The sequence below is a fragment of the Eptatretus burgeri genome, chromosome 18, assembly GCF_056783735.1.
Source record: "Eptatretus burgeri isolate ZD-2024b chromosome 18, Ebu_testis_v1, whole genome shotgun sequence".
Classification (NCBI taxonomy): Eukaryota; Metazoa; Chordata; class Myxini; order Myxiniformes; family Myxinidae; genus Eptatretus; species Eptatretus burgeri.
This window is the reverse complement of record NC_140978.1, coordinates 9,690,317-9,712,665: the sequence shown is the minus strand read 5'-3', so window position 1 is coordinate 9,712,665 and position 22,349 is coordinate 9,690,317. Positions and strand designations below refer to the sequence as shown.

At 42.3% G+C, this 22,349-nt stretch overlaps 1 protein-coding gene across 4 annotated transcripts in view; it reads right to left on the bottom strand.

Moving 5' to 3' along the window:
* Window positions 1-22,349, bottom strand: part of LOC147008560 (lipopolysaccharide-responsive and beige-like anchor protein) — a 597,819-nt gene that overhangs the window by 458,497 nt on the left and 116,973 nt on the right. For all 4 annotated transcript variants that reach the window (XM_085864642.1, XM_085864638.1, XM_085864639.1 and 1 more), the window contains 5 exons: window positions 20,164-20,317; window positions 17,683-17,860; window positions 17,251-17,363; window positions 13,319-13,426; window positions 12,308-12,560 (listed from right to left, as the gene is read on the bottom strand). In XM_085864642.1, the coding sequence (XP_085720768.1) occupies window positions 12,308-12,560; window positions 13,319-13,426; window positions 17,251-17,363; window positions 17,683-17,860; window positions 20,164-20,317 (806 nt within the window). The remainder of the gene's footprint in view (window positions 1-12,307; window positions 12,561-13,318; window positions 13,427-17,250; window positions 17,364-17,682; window positions 17,861-20,163; window positions 20,318-22,349) is intronic.

Here is a 22,349-nt window from a genome sequence, read left to right as displayed (position 1 = left end):
TTCAATCAGCCTGTCTAGGCACTGACCAAGGGACAGCCACCTTGTTGCGACATGCTTCAGAATCTTGTGTGTCGGGGCATCACAGAGTTCTTGCAGTGCTTTCACTCCTTTGACGCGTTTACTACTTTTGTCCAAGTAGTAGTAAATATCGATGAAAAAGTCATCTAATTCAATGGGTAAGGCCTGAGCCGCCTTCTTGGCCGTATTGTGCATCATATGGCAAGGGCATCCCATGATGTAGCACTCTGGATTTTGTTTGTGGATATAAGCAGCGACTCCTTTGTGCTTGCCCACCATGACAGAGGCATTATCAGCACAAAAGGAAACACAATTTCCCCACGGAATTTTCCTGTCACTGAACTCATGATCAAGCAGTTTGAAAATGTTTTCTCCAGTGGAATCTTGTTTGCACGCAGGCAAACTTAGCAAACCTTGCTTCACAATCCCAGCACTGTTGTCATAGTACGAAATCAGGACAGGATATAGCTGGGCCTCACCACTGTCATTGCTACCGTCTGTAGCTAGGCTAAATGGAGCTAGTCTAGCAATATCGGCAATAGATGAAGCAGTAACATTTGACAACTCACCAATTACACTGGTCAACAACAAATTTGTTGTCTGCATTTTTTAAGCTGATTTAGGACGAATCTGATGCGCTGAATCCAAAACTCACATTAGTTTTGTTCAATCAGGTCAAGTTTTTGAGATATGGCCACATGTCGTTTTTTACATTTTTGTTCACATGAACGCATGTGTGGAGCATTTTAGAAGAAGTTGGTGGGGGTAAAATGTCATGTCAAATAATTGTTTTAATTGGAAATAATTATTTTAATGACAAGAAGTATTCAGGTACGATAGTTCTAGGTGATTATGTCGAAAAGGGATCAGTTTGAAGTCATAAAACCTCAAAATCTTCCAAAAATTGGTGAGGCAAAGCATAAAGTTCGTGGATCAAAACTAAAGTTAATGGGGCAGATTTTGTAATAATGTGATACAAAAAAGTTGTATTTCTTGAAATAACGAACTCTGAAGAATGTACAATACCTACATGCGCCAATTTATGACATGCGCTTCTGCTCAAGCTTGGAGTGCCACAGTACGAACCCAAAGATTGGAGACTGTTCATTGACAGCAGCAAGCGATCACTGAAATGTGTTCTGCTACACAACGGCAACCAGTTTGCCTCTGTACCCATCGCTCACTCGACTACACTGAAGGAGAAGTATGAAGCGGTGAAGTACGTGCTGGAGAAAATTGGTTATGATCAGCATAAGTGGTTTATTTGTGTTGACCTGAAGATGGTGAACTTTTTGTTGGGACAACAGTCTGGCTTCACCAAGTACCCATGTTTTCTGTGCATGTGGGATAGTAGGGACCGTGCTCAGCATTACACGAAGAAGGACTGGCCTGTGCGGGAGGAATTGGTGCCATGCAAAGAAAGGAACGTCATCAACGACCCTCTGGTGGACAGAGACAGAATACTCTTCCCACCGCTGCACATCAAGCTCGGCTTTATCAAGCAGTTCACCAAGGCTCTGGACAAAGATGGTGACTGCTTCACTTACTTGTGCCAGGCTTTTCCAGGATTGACCATGGAGAAGTTGAAAGTTGGCATCTTTGATGGTTCTCAGATCCGTCAGCTCATCAGAGATCCAGAGTTCAAAAACTCAATGAACGAAGTGGAACTGGAAGCGTGGAAGACATTTGTTTTGGTAGTGAAGAACTTTCTTGGCAACAATAAGGCCAGAAACTACGCAGAACTTGTCAACAACATGCTGACTGCTTTCAGAAACCTGGGCTGCAACATGAGCATCAAGATGCACTACCTATTTTCACATATGAACCGGTTTCCTGAGAACCTGGGTTCAATGAGTGACGAGCAGGGGGAGAGATTCCATCAGGACATGAAGGAGATGGAGACCAGGTATCAGGGTCGCTGGGACGCAGTCATGATGGCTGACTACTGTTGGAATCTGAAGAGAGACCTCCCTGCCGCTGAACATTCCAGGAGTTCGAAGAAACGGAAGTTCAAGCCCTGAAGTTTGAACAGTGGTGACGCAACATGCAATTTACTTGTACTTACCTTTATCAATGCCCACCATTCAGATGACAGTAATCGATGTTTCTATCATGTAATCAATAAATATTGTTGGCAAAACATTTTTTTTTTCTTAAAAACATGTTTAGGATGATATGTGTTGACAAAAATCAGCTGATAATGCCACAAAAATGTAATTGATTTTGTCACAAGATCTGATTTTTTCAAATCAACTTAGCACAAAAACCTGACCTGATGGAGAGAAACGGATGCCATTTCCTGATTCAGCAGTGCCCGAATACCCTAATTCACTTGTAGAAATCTAGACAACATTCAGAAAGTAAAAAATTGTTGACCAGTGTTCTTTTTTTCTTCTTTGTTCTTGTTCTTTTTTTTTTTTGTTCTTTTTTTTTTTCTTTTTTTTTCTTGCTTTTTGTTCTTGTTTTTTTTTTTTTTTTTTTTTTTTTTGTTCTTGCACATCTTGCACATCTTGCAAGTTTTTGTTCTTGCACATCCATACTTTGAAGCAACTTTTGAATCTGGAAACATCTTTTGAAATAGAGGTCCAGCATGATCTGAGACTGATATGGGCAAGTTATGTCCCACAATAAATCCACGAAAGAGAAGTTCCGCTCGGGTAACATCCTCTTCCTCGCTTGTCCCTTGTTTGGTGAAATAATTCAGAAGTGTACCGGTACTCGTGCTCGAAGATCTCTCCTTTGCAATGTCTGTGTGCCGTTTGCTTCCAACGTGCTTCCGAATATCATCGCGACCTCCGTGCTCAACTGAAATATCAACGCTGCATACTGTACAATACGCATGATGAATTCCTCTTTCAGTCTTTCAAATACACGGGTATTGGAGAATGTATTCGGTCTTGTACTTCTGAGACCATTTCTTGGTCTTCGTAAGCTTCTTTTCTGCCATTCCGTAATCAACATCGAGGGTTTGAAGCATCGGTAACTTCGAAGTCGATGTTCCACAGCTGCAGCGCGACTCGTAGAACTCTAGCGGCTGTTAAATTAAACACCGCACGGTGGTCGCGACCGCCGGGCTGGTACGGGGCCCAGCTGCATACAGTGAGCGTATCGCATGCATATACACTGTGCATACATACCGCATGCACTGTATTGCACACATACCGCATGCATATACACTGTGCATACATACCGCATGCACTGTATTGCACACAAACCGCATGCATATACACTGTGCATACATACCGCATGCACTGTATTGCACACATACCGCATGCATATACACTGTGCATACATACCGCATGCACTGTATTGCACACATACCGCATGCACTGTATTGCACACATACCGCATGCACTAAATCTCAGTGCATGATCGCATAAGCGAGATCCAGACCCAATGTTTCGCTGCTCCTCATTTGAATTTGCAATTTTTTACGTACAATTTGGAAGCAGCGAACGTTATGGAGTTACCACATGCTATACGTAGCAGACGATGCTTTTCATTCAATTCTCATACTAGTACATTCTGATGAGTGAACAGTGCAAAAATATCAAAATTTCGGGAGGATAAGGATAGTGATCGTAAGGGCGGGAGTTTGGGTGAATTTTCGGAAGCCTCCCGATGAAATCGGGAGGGTTGGCATTGCTGTATATATATATATATATATATATATATATATATATATATATATATATATATATATTTCAATTTTCACCAATCATCTTGGTTAGGTGTTGGTATCTGGGGCCAGAACACTACCTTGGGCCTTGACAGGGAGAGTGGATGAAAGGATTCCATTGAGAGGCACACATTGGCTACGAAAGTATATGAAGTCAGCAAGTCATGTGTGGAGGTGGCCTTGGATGCCATTGGCAAAGCGTTTGGAAAGCATGGGAGGATATCAGACTATCAAAAACACGAGACATGTCAGGAGAGACGGCCCTGGTCTCATGTCTGACATTGAGGGCATCCATCCATTGTTGGGTGAGTCGAAGCAGCATGTTCAAGGTCAAGTGATCTGGTCTGATACCAAATTGGTGATCTGAGATAAGGTTGCCAGAGAAAGGAAGGATTTCATATCAACTGTGATGATGGATTCCATGACCTTGCTAATGATTGGAAGTCAGCTGATTGGTCTGAAATTAAGGGGATCATTTTTTGCATCTTCTTTATGTAATGAAGTGATGTGGCTGATTTCCAAACAGTTGGAAGATGACCTCACACAAATGGTCGGGTGAAGAGCAGAAAGAGGAAGTGCAAAAGCAGCAGAGAAAGTTTTTAGGAAATGTGAGCTGATACCGTCCAGTCCAGTTGCAGAGTCGGAGTCAAGGGTTGAAAGAACCTTCTCCACCTTCTCAAGTGCAAAAGACACAGAGTCCAGGAGCAGTTGGGTATGACAGGGAAGGATGGGTACTGAGAGTGAGGGTTTGAGGACACAAGATTTGGAAGCAAACACAGAATTGAGGCATTCGGCCTTTTCTTGAGCAGAGTCGGTTGTGACTTGAAGAGAGGGAAGGGATGGAAGGGTAGCATACTTAAGAGACAGACTTCACAAGGCTCCTTCAAGTTTTAGAGGAGGGAGATAAATTTGAAAGTTCATTCTTGAGGTGGGACAGATGTTGTTTTCTGGCTCTCCTGAGAGAGGACGTGGGATGTGGATGGGGGTTGAAGACTTGGTGTGGGGTTGAGGACATGGTGTGGGGGAAGAGGAATTGATGTGGGGAGTTGAGGACTTGGGGTCAGGTGAGGGGGGTGAGGACCAAGGGTTGATTGGTGGGGGGAGGAGATTGAGGACTCGGGGTGGCAAGGGGAGCTGAGGAATTGTCGAGGAAGGGGGAAGGGGCGGACAGACATAGAAATGACATCTTGGATGCTGCCATCTTGTCTGTAGCTGTTTGTGGTGAAGATGTTGAGGTCACGGAGAGATTCACTTACCTTGGCAGTGATATTCATGTCTGCTGGCTGTGAGCCAGAGGTCAGTAAACATATGGGTCAGGCCTGGAGAGTCATGGATTCACTGGATCATGGGGTGTGGCACTGTCGGTAGCTGTAAAGAAGGACGAAAGTCTGAGTCTTCAGATCCTTGGTGCTTCCAGTCTTGCTCAATGGACGTGAGACTTGGACTCTGACCAGGGATCTGAGATGGAGACTTAATTCCTTTGGTACCAGGTCTCTTCGGAGAATCCTTGGCTATCGCTCGTCAGACTTTGTGTCCAACGAGTGCTTGCTGAGAATCAAATGAGATTTACCTGCATCGTCCGTGAGTGTCAGCTGTGGCTGGATCATGTGGCTCGTTTTCCTGACGATGATCCTGTTCACCAGATTCTCTCAGGAAGGGAACCTCGTGAGTGGAGGAGGTCAATGGGCTGACCATGTGCCTCATGGTTGCAGCAGGTTGATCAGCATCTCAAGGAGATGGGGATGGGCCAGGCATCTGCCTGGGGGATGGCAGACGGAGGCCCTTGGAGTACCGACAGAAAGCGGATACAGCAACGTGCTGCTCCGGCGCATGCTCCCATACCTGACCTGACCTGACTTGACCTCCCTGTGAATGGCAGGGAATATTCTTGGGTGAATAACACATTCACATGATGTTCATCAGTGAAACAAATAGACTCGTGCGAATCCCAGCCAATTTCAAACTTATTGACATCATTTTTAGGCTGGCAAGATAGCCTCGAGGTGTGCACAGTCCCCTCTGAACTGTCTAGCCTAGGTCTGAATGTCGACCCAGCTATAAACAAAGTCATCCTGGTGTTTCACAGGCAAGGTTATGATTCAATGTGTGACGTACCTCGGATGGATGTTGAATTTAGTGTTCTATCTGCTAGAATTAGTCGGTGAGCATTAAAGATCCCAAGGTGTTCCCTGAACAAATTCCAAATTCCTGCACATTCAGTCGACTATCCTGCGTCAGAGTGGCGACCCATCCAGGACGGCAACACGAGCGAAGAAACTACTTCAGCAGAACTGATGCTTTGTATCAAGCATGGATGATGACAATGATGATGATGATCTTCTGTTTTCAATTTCCAGTATTTAAATCAGACATCACAATCTGTAAAATGCGCTTATTTTATGACGATTGAGAAATGCAAAACTCCACCAAACCATCTGACTGCATTTGCCTGGGGGATGGCCAAACGGAGGCCCCTGGAGTACGGCGAAAGTGGACACAGCGGCGCACTGCTTCGGCACATGCTCCCATACCTGACCTGAGCACAGAATTGCGAAAAGTGGGTTGAGGCTTTGGGAGGGGGGCTTGAAGAATTGGTGTTGTGAGGGGGGGTTGAAGACGGGGGTTGGGGGGAGTTGAGGAATTGAAGAAGAAAGTGGAGGACAGGGTTGGGATGGAGTTGGGGCAGAGAGTTGCGAGAGGGGGTCTGCGGCTTTTTGGGGGGGGGGGGAGAAGTTGAGGACTTGCCTAAAGGGTAAGGGGGCAGAGAGGGGACAGAGTTGGGTTGAGGCAATTGAGGTTTTTGGGTTTAGGGGGAGGTTGAAGACGAGGTTAAGAGGGGGATTGGGGATTTTGGGATTTGAAGACGAAAGGGGGGGGGGAGGACAGAGAGCTTGTCCACCTCCATTTATTTTGTCCCTTGGCCCTGCTGTTGGCATTTCCCCCTTTTCTTTCTGATATTCTTTTTGTTATGTTGCGTCCCGATGCGTTCTGTGTTCTCGCGCTACTAGGAGCCTCGACTGTTTACTACAAAAAAGAAAAAAAAAGAATCAGTGATCATATTAAATTACCCTCACAAAGTTCTATGAAAACAATAATTTGAGTCTGCCTGCATTTGGAACTGTCTGCACAAGTTAGTTGTCTCATGCTCTTCCCTCGAGCATTTCAAGTCCAAACCCACGATAATTTCAGTCTCCACCATTTATATCTCTGAGTTATACGTCCCTTGTCCTCCGATTGTGCACCTACGGCGACTCTCCCCCTGCTATGGTCTATTGTTGTTCTTCCCTATATACCTCTATTGTTGTTCCCTCTATTGTTGTTCCCCACATGCTATTAAAATAAAGTGCAAACATCAATGCCGTACACCCGCAATCGTACTGGCATTGCAACGAAATGGTAAGTCTTTCACAAAAGACTCTTCCAAAAGAAAAATTATCTTTACACCATTACTTAATGCTAAGCCGTGGGGCCATCTGTGATTAAAGTACTTTGTGCTTTAAATTATTTTCAAAAATTACAACTCGGCCAAATCTTTGGTTCAGGCATCATAAATGGAAGGTAACTCAAAGACGAATCAAAGCCAAATGTCAGCATAACATGAGATTCAGCTCAAGTACATATCATCAAAATAAGGTTCCAAATTATGTGTTAAATTTAGGAAGGTTGGAGAGATAGGAAGGGTACTCAAAATGTTTGAGCACTTACCCCAGACTGAGAACCACACTTCAAATTAATATGAGGAGATGAATGAGATCCTCATGGAAGGTCTTCAGCACACAAAGGTATTTTTTTGTTTTCATTATAGACTACAAACGTATATACTGTTATTAATAATAAAAATTACAAGTATGAAGATGACAATGGTTCACGAGCGGTATTTGACGATGTAGATTGTTTCAGACGTCAAGGATGAGACAATGTGATAATTTTTGACCAAGTTATAATTAATTATAGTGGCCTTCAATCAACAGCTGCAAAATGTCAAAAACCCGATTTCGTTCAACAACTTTCAAAATTTGATCTTTGCATAACCTTTAAAGGTCACAAAACAATGTTGTGGACATTAAAATAAGGAAACAGGATACGGTGCTATAGCTTATTGGAGTTAGTTTGTCGAAGGTCGAAAACCCGGTTCGATTCCCACAACTTTGAAAATTTGACCTTTGTGGCCTTTAAAGGTCAAAGGTCAAGGATTATGACCTTTGGTGCAAAACTTCCTCTGGAACATTCCAGGAACAATATAACGTCATATAGGTTATATGGCATTTCGCACTCCTCGGATTATCCATACTTTGATGAAATCAGTGTAAAAACAAACTTGAAGGGGGCGCCACGGGCAAGGTGTTTGAGATAGAGCAAAATGGTTTCAAGACCTTAGGTGGGGAATGACCTCAAGATTATGCATAAAAAATATTGTCATCCTAGCTCTCAAAGTTTGGGCGGTCGTATGATTTTTATGTCAAAATTCGCGATTTTCTAAGTTTTTGACCTTGTGACCTTGACCTTGGGCCGAAAATGAAAAATCGGACAACGACAAGTTTTAGATAATTCATTTTGCTATTCAAATACCGAAGAACCCATTCCATTCAGTCAATTCCCGAGGAGAAGATAGATTTTTAATCTGACTACCCCCTAAAAATGGCTATTTTTGGGCGTGGCTCCACCCACAATGAGCGTAGCCACGCCCTCATCCAGGAAAACACTACGAGACATTGATATCGAACACATAACCAAGTTTCATCAAGATCGGATCAAAGTCCACGGAGTTAAGCTCTGGACAGATAGACACACAGACAAGCCGGTAGGTGGACATGGGAAGTCGACTACCCAATAGAACCTGATGTGATGGGCCCGTTCAATGGGGAATGACCTGAGGATTAAGCACAAGAAAATTCATGATTCCAGCTTCAAGGGTTAATGCTGCAGATTGTTTTTTTCGTTAAAATACCCCCACATTTAGAGGTTTTTCGGCCATTGCTGGGCAACGGAGGGGTCCATAGCAACGGTTCTTTCTCACACATAACAAGGACATACCATGCCTACCATACCAGTTTCATGAATATCTGACATAGTCTCTGAGATATAACGAACTTCGTTTTTTTATTGTTTTCGACCAGGGTTCATTCAAAGTCTATCTTCTTCGACAGTTTTCATAGGATCCGGCTGGAAGTTTTTGACAATATGGCTGAATGTACTGCCCAGAGTCGCTCGTGGCCTGATTTTTGATTTTCGGAAAAATTAATTTTTTTATGATTTTTCAAAAATTTCAAAGTCCCGTTGCTAGGCAACGGTGGTGTCCATAGCAGTGGTTCTCATTTGCACACAACTAGGTCATGGTATGAACCTACCAACCAAGTTTCATCGAAATCACCATTGTATTAACGGAGCACTGGACCGAACAGTAGGACAGACAGACAGAGACAGACAGACAAACATATCAACGGAAAAACTGATAAGGGTAGAACAAATTTCAATTTTTTTTTTCAACTGGATCGACTACCCAACAAGCCGGTAGGCGGAAATGGGAAGTCGACAATCCAATAGAACCTGACGCGATGGGCCCGTTCGATGGGGAATGACCTGAGGATTAAGCACAAGAAAATTCATGATTCTAGCTTCAAGGATTAATGCTGCAGATTTTTTTTTCGTTAAAATACCCCCACATTTAGAGGTTTTTCTGCCGTTGCAAGGCATCGGAGGGGTCCATAGTAACGGTTCTTTCTCACACATAACTCGGACATACAATGAACCTACCATACCAGTTTCATGTATATCTGACTCATAGTCTCCGAGATCTAACAAACTTCGTTTTTTTATTGTTTTCGACCAGGGTTCATTCAAAGTCTATCTTCTCCGACAGTTTTCATAGGATCCGGCTGGAAATCTTTGACAATATGGCTGAATCTACTGCCCACAGTCACTCGTGGCCCGATTTTTGATTTTCGAAAAAATTAATTTTTTATGATTTTTCGAACATTTCAGTCCCGTTGCTAGACAACGGTGGTGTCCATAGCAACGGTTCTCATTTACACACAACTAGGTCATGGTTTGAACCTACCAACCAAGTTTCATCGAAATCGCCATTGTATTAATGGAGCACTGGACTGAACAGACGGACAGACAGACAGACAAGCCGGTAGGCGGACATGGGGAGTCGACGACCCAATAGAACCTGACGCGATGGGCCCCTTCGATGGGGAATGACCTGAGGATAAAGCACAAGAAAATTCATGATTCTAGCTTCAAGGGTTAACACTGCAGATTGTTTTTTTGTTAAAATACCCCCCACATTTAGAGGTTTTTCGGCCGTTGCAAGGCAACGGAGGGGTCCATTGCAACGGTTGTTTCTCACACATAACTAGGACATACCATGAACCTACCATATCAGTTTTATGTATATCTGACTCATAGTCTCCGAGATCTAACAAACTTCGTTTTTTTATTGTTTTCGACCAGGGTTCATTCAAAGTCTATCTTCTCCAACAGTTTTCATAGGATCCGGCTGGAAATTTTTGACAATATGGCTGAATGTACTGCCCACAGTCGGTCGTGGCCCGATTTTTGATTTTCGAAAAAATTAATTTTTTATGATTTTTCAAAAATTTCAAAGTCCCGTTTCTCGGCAACGGTGGTGTCCATAGCAACGGTTCTCATTTGCACACAACTAGGTCATGGTTTGAACCTACCAACCAAGTTTCATCGACATCGCCATTGTATTAACGGAGCACTGGACCGAACAGAGGGACAGACAGACAGACAGACAGACAGACAGACAGACAAGCCGGTAGGCGGACATGGGGAGTCGACTACCTAATAGAACCTGACGCGATGGGCCCCTTCGGTGGGGAATGACCTGAGGATTAAGCACAAGAAAATTCATGATTCTAGCTTCAAGGGTTAACACTGCAGATTGTTTTTTCGTTAAAATACCCCCCACATTTAGAGGTTTTTCGGCCGTTGCAAGACAACGGAGGGGCCCATTGCAACAGTTGTTTCTCACACATAACTGGGACATACCATGAACCTACCATATCAGTTTGATGTATATCTGACTCATAGTCTCCGAGATCTAACGAACTTCGTTTTTTTATTGTTTTCGACCAGGGTTCATTCAAAGTCTATCTTCTCCGACAGTTTTCATAGGATCCGGCTGGAAATTTTTGACAATATGGCTGAATGTACTACTGCCCACAGTCGGTCGTGGCCCGATTTTTGATTTTCCAAAAAATAATTTTTTTATGATTTTTCAAAAATTTCAAAGTCCCGTTGCTAGGCAACGGTGGTGTCCATAGCAACGGTTCTCATTTGCACACAACTATGTCATGGTATGAACCTACCAACCAAGTTTCATTGAAATGGCCATTGTATTAACGGAGCACTGGACCGAACAGAGGGACAGACAGACAGAGGGACAGACAGACAGACATACAGACAAACATATCGACGGAAATACTGATAATAAGGGTAGAAGAAAAAATATCAAAAAAAAATTTGAGTTTTTTTTTTTCGACGAGATCGACTACCCAACAGACAGACACACAGACATAACGAATGTAGTGGTCACTCTGGCTGGCGCTCTTGAACCAATTATTATTATAATACCACTCCTTTCATGCCATAAAGGCGCATCGGGCTGCCGAGGCAGTTTCATTGGCAAGGGGTACAGTCCCGGATGGGTCGCCACTCCAACGCAAGTTATACCGAATGGTTATTACTCGAGTACACTGGTACTCATTTCGCAGACATCGGAAGGATGACAGGCTGAGTTAACCCCACCTGGCATTAATTCAACGGTAGATAGTGGCTTGAACTCAAGACCCTAAGGTCCCAAGCCAGCCACCTTAACCGCTAAGCCAACAGCAGGCATATATACCGTTATTAGTATGAAGATATTTTTCTTGCTCGTTTTATTTCGTTACTTATTGAACAATGTAAATTGTGGGCACGCCTTGGAATAGTGCAAATTGTTTGGAGCTTTTTGAAAGCCCCACATACATGCTTGTTTCATTTGGACTAGTTCCAATTTCTAAATGGCAAGTTTCCCTGTTATATTATCGATGCACCCTCAGCATTTCAATTTGAATTTCTTCCCCATTAGGTTTTGTATGTACAAGCTTCTTAAATTGCTCCATGCTGTAATCAAAGAAGATAAAAATGAAAAACAACTCTCTGTTCCAAAAAAAAAAAAAATAGTGCAATCCCAAACAGCATGAGATTTAAGACTCAAAATAATTAAAGAAAACGTTTCTCTGGCATATTGTCTCAGATTTTTGATTAAACGTCGATAGGAACCAGAGTATGATGCAATACAAGATCCAGACAGGAGTCGAAAACGATGGGAGAGTGTAATTCCAAAGTGCCCATGAATAATAGTAAACAAAAGAGAGCAAAAATCCTTTAGAACACATTTGCAAGAAATCAAACAGATTGCATGAATTGTTAACTTCAAAACTAACAGTGTGCGCACTTTGTTCACTAGAATTTCGGTGTCTTTAAACATCCTTACAGATCAAAAACTACCAACAGTGGTACCATTGTACAACATTTCTTGGAGACCTCAGCAATTTTTTTCTGAGAAGAGACGATTAGAGATCTGAGAACATGTCTCACCTGGCAGGTAGAGGGTGTGATCCTCACTTGGTGGCTGCTCATTGCTTGTGGTCCCCTGCGTTTCGTTTTCAATACTTTGCTCCCTCTCTGTCGACAATCCTGAAGGCATAGTTCTGCACGAAGCACCTCGAGATTTATTGGACCCATTGTCTGCTCGTTCAGGTTCCAGAATGTCACGATACTTCGACACCATAAGCACGGAGATGAAGTACACCACAGACAGTCCAAGCGACTGTGCCTGTTTACTGTCCTCCTGGAGGTGTAGAAGTTTACAGGGAAAGCTAGGATGATGGTGAACCAACAATGAAGTGTAAAATTATAAAACATATGGAATAAACAGGCATGTGTAAATACTGTACAATAAAAAAAAAAATGTCACAGATGCAAATAAACCCGTTTCAAACATAAATCTGGCTCGTAGCTAAAACATCATAACTTCAAAAAGTTCAGCAAGGTACAATGATCAAATATATATATATATATATATATATATATATATATATATATATATATATATATATATATATATATATATATATATGGATATATCATAAATACAACCTCTTTGTCCATCCTCAAAGAGTACTAAATATGAGCAGGAGACAGATGGTGAGCGGCCTGAAGGGGTCACGACACCAGCAAGGTGCAAAGCCGTCCCACCACTTTGCTGTTGCTATTCCAGATGCCAAATCAGCCCCACAACCTATTTTCCAAACATCAAGACTGAGATCGTCACGCTTGGTTTTTTTTTTTTGCAACTCTGAATAGCTCCCTCCGAGCACCGCCCGCCAATAAATAGGCAGAACCAATCCAGATTATGCTAACGTTTTGGAAGAAAAAACGAAAAGCAGTGGAAGAATAAATAAAAAAAAGGGTGAAAGAAAGTCAAAAAAGCTGCTGGCAGTAGCAGTGTGACCAGCAGGGTGTTTGCATCAAAAAGCCACCAGAGCACATGGTAACACCACCCACCCCCACCCACCCCCAGAGACACCAAGTCACATGCAGACCTACAATGTCTCGATAAACAACTGCACGAAGCCGATGGATGTCCATTGCCTGAAGGAGACGATCAGGGTCACGGACGGGTGACAACCCACCAGTTACATTGTCCAAGGGGCTCTTTGGTGTGAGGGTTGAGGTGGGGCAGACAACAGGAGGGAGAGAGAAGAGGTGAGGCAAGAAAATAAAGTTGAGACCAATATTATCAGCAGGTGAAAGACAAAGTCACAATAAAATCAGAAAATAAGTGCTCCAACCTCATCCTGCAATGTAAAAGCAATTCAGCATGTTATACGAGAACGATATGAGAGTGATGACGCGGACTTTTATTGTAGAACGGGAAAAATAATCGTACAATGCTGAAATTTTTACATGATATCAACTATATACCTTAAGCAAGTTACATGGGAAGTAACATCAATACAAGTCAAAACATTCTGAACTTGAAGGGCACTCGGTAAAGCGCATACCTCCGCCATGTAATGCCTGATACACGAGAACATATCGGGCCAATTGCATTTTTGAAATAACATGCTATATATCGTTTTTGGCCCGACTTCTCAATGGTAAAGAATCGCGTTTAAAATTAAATAAATCTCGTATCAGATCCGGATTCGGATCTTCGCCAAAATCAAATCAATTCGACGTGGTCACACACCCAAGCTGTCCACCAAGTTTCATCCGAATGCGTCCACAACATTTTGAGCTATCGTGCAATATATCGTTTTTGGCCCCATCTCTCAATGAAGAAGAATCATTCAAAAAAATTCTCGTAGTCGGATCCGGATCTGGATCTTCACCAAAATCAAATTAGTTCGTCCTTGTCACACACTCAACCTGCCCACCAAGTCTCCTCTGAATCTCATTCAATTAAAAAAATTCTCGTCACTGGATCTGCATCCGGATATTCACCAACATTGAATCGATTCGTCCTTGTCACACACCGAACCTGTCCACAAAATTACATTCGGATCCATCCACAACATTTTGAGATATCCTGTACATAGACAAACAGACATGAAAACATAACCTACCTCCACCTTGGGTGGCGGAGGTAATAAAACCAAGATGGCAACCAATTACACATGACGGGGAACAGAGATGCATCATCAAGTTCTTTGTGAAAAACAGCATCAAACAAATTCATCAAAGAACGTCTGCACAATTTGGTGAAGCAGAGTGTTGTGTTTAAATCGGACTTTTCATTTTTTTAAATAAATAAATAAAATCACACCCATGAACGAAAGAAGCAGTTCAGTTTGGCATTTTTAATACGACACAGGTGAAGCCGAGAAATGAATGAAACCCTTTAAAACGCACCCTTAGAACCCTTTAGATTTGCCCTATAGAACCCTCCCCCTTAGAACCCTGTAGAACCCATTAAAATTACTCTTTCGAACCCCCCCCCCCTTAGAACCCATTATAACCCACTAGAATTATACGTTATTACCCTTTCGAATTAAACATGGTGGGTTAGAAAGATTCTTCTTCTTAATTATCGCCGGACGGACGGATGGATGGATGGAAGGAAGGACATAGCCAAATACTGAAGCGGCTTCACGGCTTTAAAATGGCTGTAAATGGGAAAGAGATCTTGAGCACCATCACGTGCAACAAATTGCTGTCACTCAAGCATACATCAAATACATTGAGCAGGAAATTGATGTGAAACTTTAATGGGAAGGAAAGGATGGAAGTATTTGTGTGTTGAATGCAACAAAGCTACTGCAACACTACAAGAGGGAGGGAGACGATTTATTGAACAACATTGCAACACGTGGTTCGACACGTGTCCATCCTTTCATGCCAGAGTCAAAGTGAGCCAAAATGGAGTGCATTCTCAGTCCCCACCAGCAAAATATTTCAATGTTCAACAATCAGCCAGGAAAGCTCATGGAAAGCGATTTGGAACGCGAGCGGTTTAATTCATGCGTAATTTATTGATCGTGGGAAAACCATCGATGCACGATGTTGTAGTGACTGAATAAGTAGATGATGTCATTAATTGAGATGTGTGGTCTGCAGATGATGGTCACGTATACAGTCTCGAGGCACACCTTTTGTGCACGACAATTTTCACCCTCAGATGGCAAATGGGAGTCATCCCACATGGAGTCTAGACTTGTAACCTTGTGATATTATTATACGAGGCCAACTGAAAGAACACCAGATTGGCATTAGGTTAAAAAAGATTTAGGCATTAAAGCAAGTGTGTATTGTGGAGCAGGAGAATACCTTGAGCTATACGCGAAATTTCATCAACTCCCGTGTAATATATATATATATATATATATATATATATATATATATATATATATATATATATATATATATATATATATATTTAATGGAGCAAGTGTTTGCATGTCTGCTCTATACCCATAAGTTAGACAGCTGTCCTGATGCCACCCATAAATGTAACCTTAAAAAAATTATACTTCTGCCATTTTGGTGCTATGGTAAACCGAAGACATCTTCAGAAGTGTCATATTCACAATCGCCATGCCCTTCCAATAAGTTTTCCGTTCAGTGGAAAACAACCAAAGCAGACTGTTGAAAGGATCATTAAATAACAAAAGGTTGGAGCCTTTAGCCGTCATTGGCCTTGTGAAGGCGACGGTACGTATAGGCCTCAGGATGCAGGCCTCTGGTGTCAGCCTCTGGACCAGTGCAATTGGAATTATATGAGCTATATAACAATGTATTATATATGCACATAAGCAGTAAGCATGTTTTTCCTTCATGTACGTAACATGGGTTGTTTTTATTTTCGGGAGCGATCGAGGCAGCAGTCTGTTGCCTATACACCACCAAAATGAAGGGATGTCGCAGAAGAACGTGTTGTACACTTGGAACAAGATCGCCTGAAGGGTGGTTACTCTGCTGGTAAATAATAATAATAATAATAATAATAATAATAATAATAATAATAATAATAATGAGACGAACAAGGAACTTTAATGCAGGATGAAGCCATTCGGTCCATGAAAACCTGTGCTATGATTGCCAACGTATAGTGTTTGCCCATGTTCTCTCCTCGTCAAATGCTGACTGCCAAGCAAGGAAGCAGCAGATACCATTTTTAAAATCTACGGCATGATTCAGCCAGGATTCAAACCGCCAACCTCCCAGACTTGGAGCGGATGCTGTAACCATTACTCCACTGAGTCTCATTAAAGGTGAGAGGGAGAAACCCAATTCAAACCAGGGACCTCTTGATATGCAGTCAAATGCTCCACCTCTGAGCTATCCCCCCCCCACCCCCCAGCTGCACGTAAATTTTGATTTTCTAAAATAAAAAAGTCCACGTCAACAATGAACCACCCCCTTTGATTTGATTTATCGAGATCGAGATATGGGCAAAAGAAAATGTACCATGTAAAAACCCAGCCGGAAGACCAAGAGAAACGGTGTATTGGGGGCACGTCTGCTCTGCAAGACTGGCAGTTCGAAATTCCATTCCAGTTTTTGATAAATTTGTGTTGACCTTACCTTCCAGCTATAACTGATAATTTAAAATCAATATAACTTTGTGATCAGTTCCATTGTATTTATGCGTGTTGGGTTCTGACTTCTGATTTACAGTATATATTCAGTCGACCTCCCCCACCATCCCCCCTCCCCCCAGGATCATCCACCCCATCCCCCCCTCCACCATTCCCCCATCCCCACCATTCCCTCACTCCAAAAGAAAGCAGGCATGGTCAAAGATACCTATACCTCTGCAGCGATGTGGGGTGAGGCGCACGAAGCGTGCCAATCCACACAAGTATGAACAATAAAGAGATTTACACAAACGGAATTATAATGATTTAATTCTGGTAATTTCTCATCTCAAGTGGTCTCAAAGTCCCAAGTGACACCACAGAGATGGCATATGAAAATAAAGGGAATTTTGCCACAGGAGGAATCACAGTTATAACAATCCTTAGAAAGTGCCCCACCTTGCCATCAGGAGCCTTATCAGGAGTGGGGCTTGAGCTGTCACTGCGCTGGATTTCCCTGGCTTTCTCCAGCTGCTGGCATTCCAAGCAGTTCTGAAGCGCCATATAGCTCACTGTGGAAAGCACAAAGCAATGCATATTCAAATGTTTTGTGCTCTCTGGTTGTTGTAATCAATTTGGTAGCTTCATCTCCAATGGGAAAGTAAAGAGCTGAAAAGAGCATAAGATTAAAAATAAAATTGAAACATTCAGAACCTGATTTTTCTATTGTTCAGAGGTTCAGCTGAGGTTTAAACTTGGGGCAAACATCTACTTATTTATTTATTTATTTATTTTTGGAAGGAAAGAAAAAAAAAGTCTTTGTTGAAAAAAAATGCCGAACTCATTCATGTACTTCCCAACCCCAATCACTCTATTTCTGTAAATCCTTACCAAGTCGCAAACATTGCCGCAGCATGCCCCCTGCTGGCATGTTCTTCTCAGACTCGAGGTCGGAGAAGCCAAGTGAACTGGCAAAAACCAATGCATCCACCAGGTTTAGTAACCTCCTCAGGAAATTGTCTAAGAGCTCTGGGCTGAGTCCATCCCTTGTGTGCACAATCTCCACATGCTGATGGAGCGGAAAAATTTTTTTTAAAAAGACATCCCACAACTTCTTCTGGTATATTCACAAGCAGTGCAGGCTAACAATCTGGAACGACTGCAAGTCAAATCAAATCAGAAACTCTCAGAACTACTCAAGGCAAATAAAAAGGTAGCAATATATCACGTATACTCCAATGACAAATTGTAACTTCACAAATATTTTTTTGTGGAAAGATGAATGAGCTGAAGATTTGATGTTGAATACATTCTGAACTGCAAATGTCAACAGCTTCTGTCAACACATAATACAAAACTGTGAATAATTTCTTTTTTTTCCATGTTCATCATGTATATGAGGGATCTTCAAAAGTTCATACAAATGGGATGCTTACAATAGTCCAAGACATGGAAACCTTTTGCCTTTTCAATATCCAAGAAGACAAGTGTGGAATTATACAAATAATTCTGAAAAAAAAAAATATATATATATATATATATATATAGATATATATATATATACATACATATACATACATACACATACATACACATACATACACATACATACACATACATATACATACATACACACACACACACACACACACACACACACACACACACACATATAGATATATTCACAACATGGCCAAAAGTATGTGGACACCTACTCGTCCAACATCTCATTCCAAAATCATGGGCATTAATATTGAGTTGGTCCCCCCCCACCCCACCTTTGCTGCTATAACAGCCTCCACTCTTCTGGGAAGGCTTTCCACCAGATGTTGGAACATTTCTGCGGGGATTTGCTTCCATTCAGCCAGAAGAGCATTCGTAAAGTCGGGCACTGATGTTGGGCGATTAAGTCTGGCTATCAGTCAGCGTTCCAATTCATCCCAAAGTTGTTTGATGGGGTTGAGGTCAGGGCTCTGTGCAGGCCAGTCAAGTTCTTCCACACCGATATCGACAAACCATTTCTGTATGGACCTCACTTTGTGCACGGGGTAATTGTCATACTGAAACAGGAAATGGCCTTCCCCAAACTGTTGCCACAAAGTTGGAAGCACAGAATCGTCTAGAACGTCATTGTATGCCGTTGCGTTAAGATTTTCCTTCACTGGAGCTAAGGGGCCGAGCCCAAACCATGAAAAACAACCACAGACAATTATGCCTTCTCCATCAAACTTTACAATTGGTACGATGTATTCTGGCAGGTAACGTTCTCCTGGCATCTGCCAAACCCAGATTCATCCTTCGTACTGCCAGATGGTGAAGCATGATTCATCACTCCAGAGAATGCGTTTCCACTGCTCCAGTGTCCAATGGCGGTGAGCTTTACATCACTCCAGCCAACGCTTAGCATTGCGCATGGTGATCTTAAGCTTGTGTGCGGCTGCTTGGCCATGGAAACCCATTTCATGAAGCTCTTGACGAACAGTGTTTGTTCTCATGTTGCTTCCAGTCAGTTTCGCACTCAGTATTGAGTGTTGCAACCTATGACAGACGATTTTTTCACGCTATGCGCTTCGGCACTCGGCGGTCCCGTTCTGTGAGCTTGTGTGGCCTACCACTTCGCGGCTGAGTTGTTGATGCAAGATGTTTCCACTTCACAATAACAGCACTTACGGTTGACCAGGGCAGCTCTTGCAGGGCAGAAATTTGACGAACTGACTTGTTGGAATGGTGGCATCCCATGACGGTGCCATGTTGAAAGTCACTGAGCTCTTCAGTATGGCCCATTCTACTGCCAATGTTTGTCTATGGAAATTGCATGGCTGTGTGCATGATTTTATACACCTGTCAGCAATGGGTGTGGCTGAAATATCCGAATCCACAAATTCGAAGGGGTGTCTGCATACCTTTGGCCATGTAGTGTGTATATATATATATATATATATATATATATATATATATATATATATATATATATATATATATATATATATATATATATATATATATATATATATATATATATATATATATATATATATATATGCCTCTGCTTTGGCTTGGACGATTGCGCACATCTCTGGCATAGATTTTGAACACATTGTCTTGGGCTATTTTATGTACATGTAGTAGCTCTGCGAAATGACATTGCTAAAACCCATTGGTTTATCCAATCTATTTGCACCTTGCACCTAATTTAGCCCATGTATGAACAAGATAAAATGTTCAACTTACTAAAAGTCGACAAATTTTAATCTGGACATAAATACAAGGTCAATGTACAAGCCCCTACTGTATTCCCAGAATAATGCCTAACAGACACCATGAAGAGCAAGCTTAGTCAAACATAATACTGTGCAAAAAGAACAGCCGTACCCCTGGAGTGACAAATCCTTGAAGTGTAGGGAGGATCCCACCACTGGCCATAAGGAGGTTGTCCAGCAGGTGGGAAATAACTTGCAGCACATTATGCACGAATATGTAGTTCTCGTTGGCATTCACAAAGTCCATCAGAGTCTTTGTTGTATGACTAAAATATCAGAAAGCAGTATTAGGGAGCAAGTTGACCACATATGTTGTTCGTGTTAGTGTTTTATAAAAAAAATAATAATAATAATAAAACGACATAAAGCCCTATTTAGCAATAATGTATCCAAAGCTGTATTGGGCAAAACATGGCTTTACGAAGTGTTAGCGAGTATGTTTGAAGCATAAACAATAAACTGAACAGATATTCAAGGTTGTGATCGATATCTCACTGTATTTTCACACAATATTCCTTAATTAGGGTCAACATTTTCTCCAATATCCAGAAGGTGACATCACAACCCCATTCCTCCCCCCCTCCCCCACCCCCCACTCCATACACAAACAGAGGTATTTCACTCCACCACAGAAGTTGTCTGTCAGTGTGTGAAAGGTGGGGATTTGTGGAAGGCAATGACAACGAGATGTGTTAATTACCCCGTGACAGAGATAAGTTGAAGGCTTCAGAATGGAATTGGGTAAAAACCTGGCTCTGTGATGGAGAAAGAAGCAGAGTGCATGTGGAGAGCGACTGAGCTGGTTGTCTCTTTCTGAGGTGCGCTTTTCTGTGATGTGGTTCAACCTGGTGACCGTGCGGTCTCCACCACAGTCCCATCAAGTCACCTATTCCTCTCTTACCGGCTACCTCCGCCTGGATCTGTCTTCACTCACTTGCCACATGGCCTGCCGTGATTGTGGGCCCACCTGACATTGCTATATCCTTTAAGCTGCTTTCCCGGTTGTATGAGTGAGTGTGCGTTTGGTGCCCAGGGGAAGATAGGGTGATTTATTATGGTTCAATATAGTATCCTTCGATAATAATTTGTTTATTTCTTCAGAAATGGCTATTGCCTCGTATCACCACATTTTTGTCATAAGAACATTCTGGTTCAATTGGGCTCCCAGGAGAGTTAAATTATTGTAACTTGATTTGATAAAAGGCTTTGGAAGAGCCCCACTGGTTCACAGGCCGACAGTAACCATTCAATGCAGCCTGTGAGGAAACATTTTAGTTTGGCTATCTTTGGAGTCAAAGCTACGGCATGTACCAGTGGCCGCGGCACGTGTTTCCCTCTTGTCCAGAGGTTACTGCCTGCCCGACATTATTATGAATAATGGAGGTACAGCACAAAATAAGATCAATTACAACTGGAGTCTCAGTAATTGACTCAGGTTTTGTTGACTTTTGTAAAAGAAAGGAGCTGATGGTCACCAACAACTGCAAAAAAAAAAAAAAAAACACAAAAGAATAAGATAAGATATAGGCCGACGTGGAGAAAATTTGAAAAAATAACAAAAATAAATCTTGCGACACAAAACTGTCAGATTGAGTTCATCTTGGTGAAACAGAGACTATCATTCTTACCCGAACAAAGACGCCGATTGAGACCCCAACATTATTGCCATGGAAGCTTCTCGAAAGTTAAAGAGAGTAAAGAAAAGTACATACATGGGGAAATAGAATTTTGGAATGACTGAAAGGTGGGTTGAGGTTTCAAGAAAGGATTCATAGAATTAAAGAAAGGAAAATTATAAAGGAGAGTGCAAAGAGGAGTTGATGCAGCCTGAACGATGCTATTGGTGAAAGTGCCAAGCCCAATGTCGGTGAGATAAAAAAAAATAATGCAGTCTGTGAGGAAACAACTCTCCATCTCTAACCGAATTTTTTTTTTAACCCAGTTTGCAATGCATGTTCGTTTTCCATCAATCGTCCTTTCTTCCAATTTCAGTGCCAATTCACCCATCTCACCCCTCTCTCTCAAAGCAACCATCACACACTTCCCCCTCCAAGCTTCCCTCTCACCTTTCTCAAAAACTCCCCCCCCCTTCCTCCTCTCAACCTTCTCCCTCAACTCTCCCCACTCACTCTTCTCCCACAACTCTCCCCACTCACCCTTCTCCCTCCAATCACCCCCTCATTCCCTCTTCTCAAAGTTAAGCCCCCCCCTCTCATATTCACAAAGCTGCCTCCTTCCCTTGCCCTCTCTCCTCCATCTCAGCACTCCACCTCCTCAAATCATCAACTGCCTTCTGTC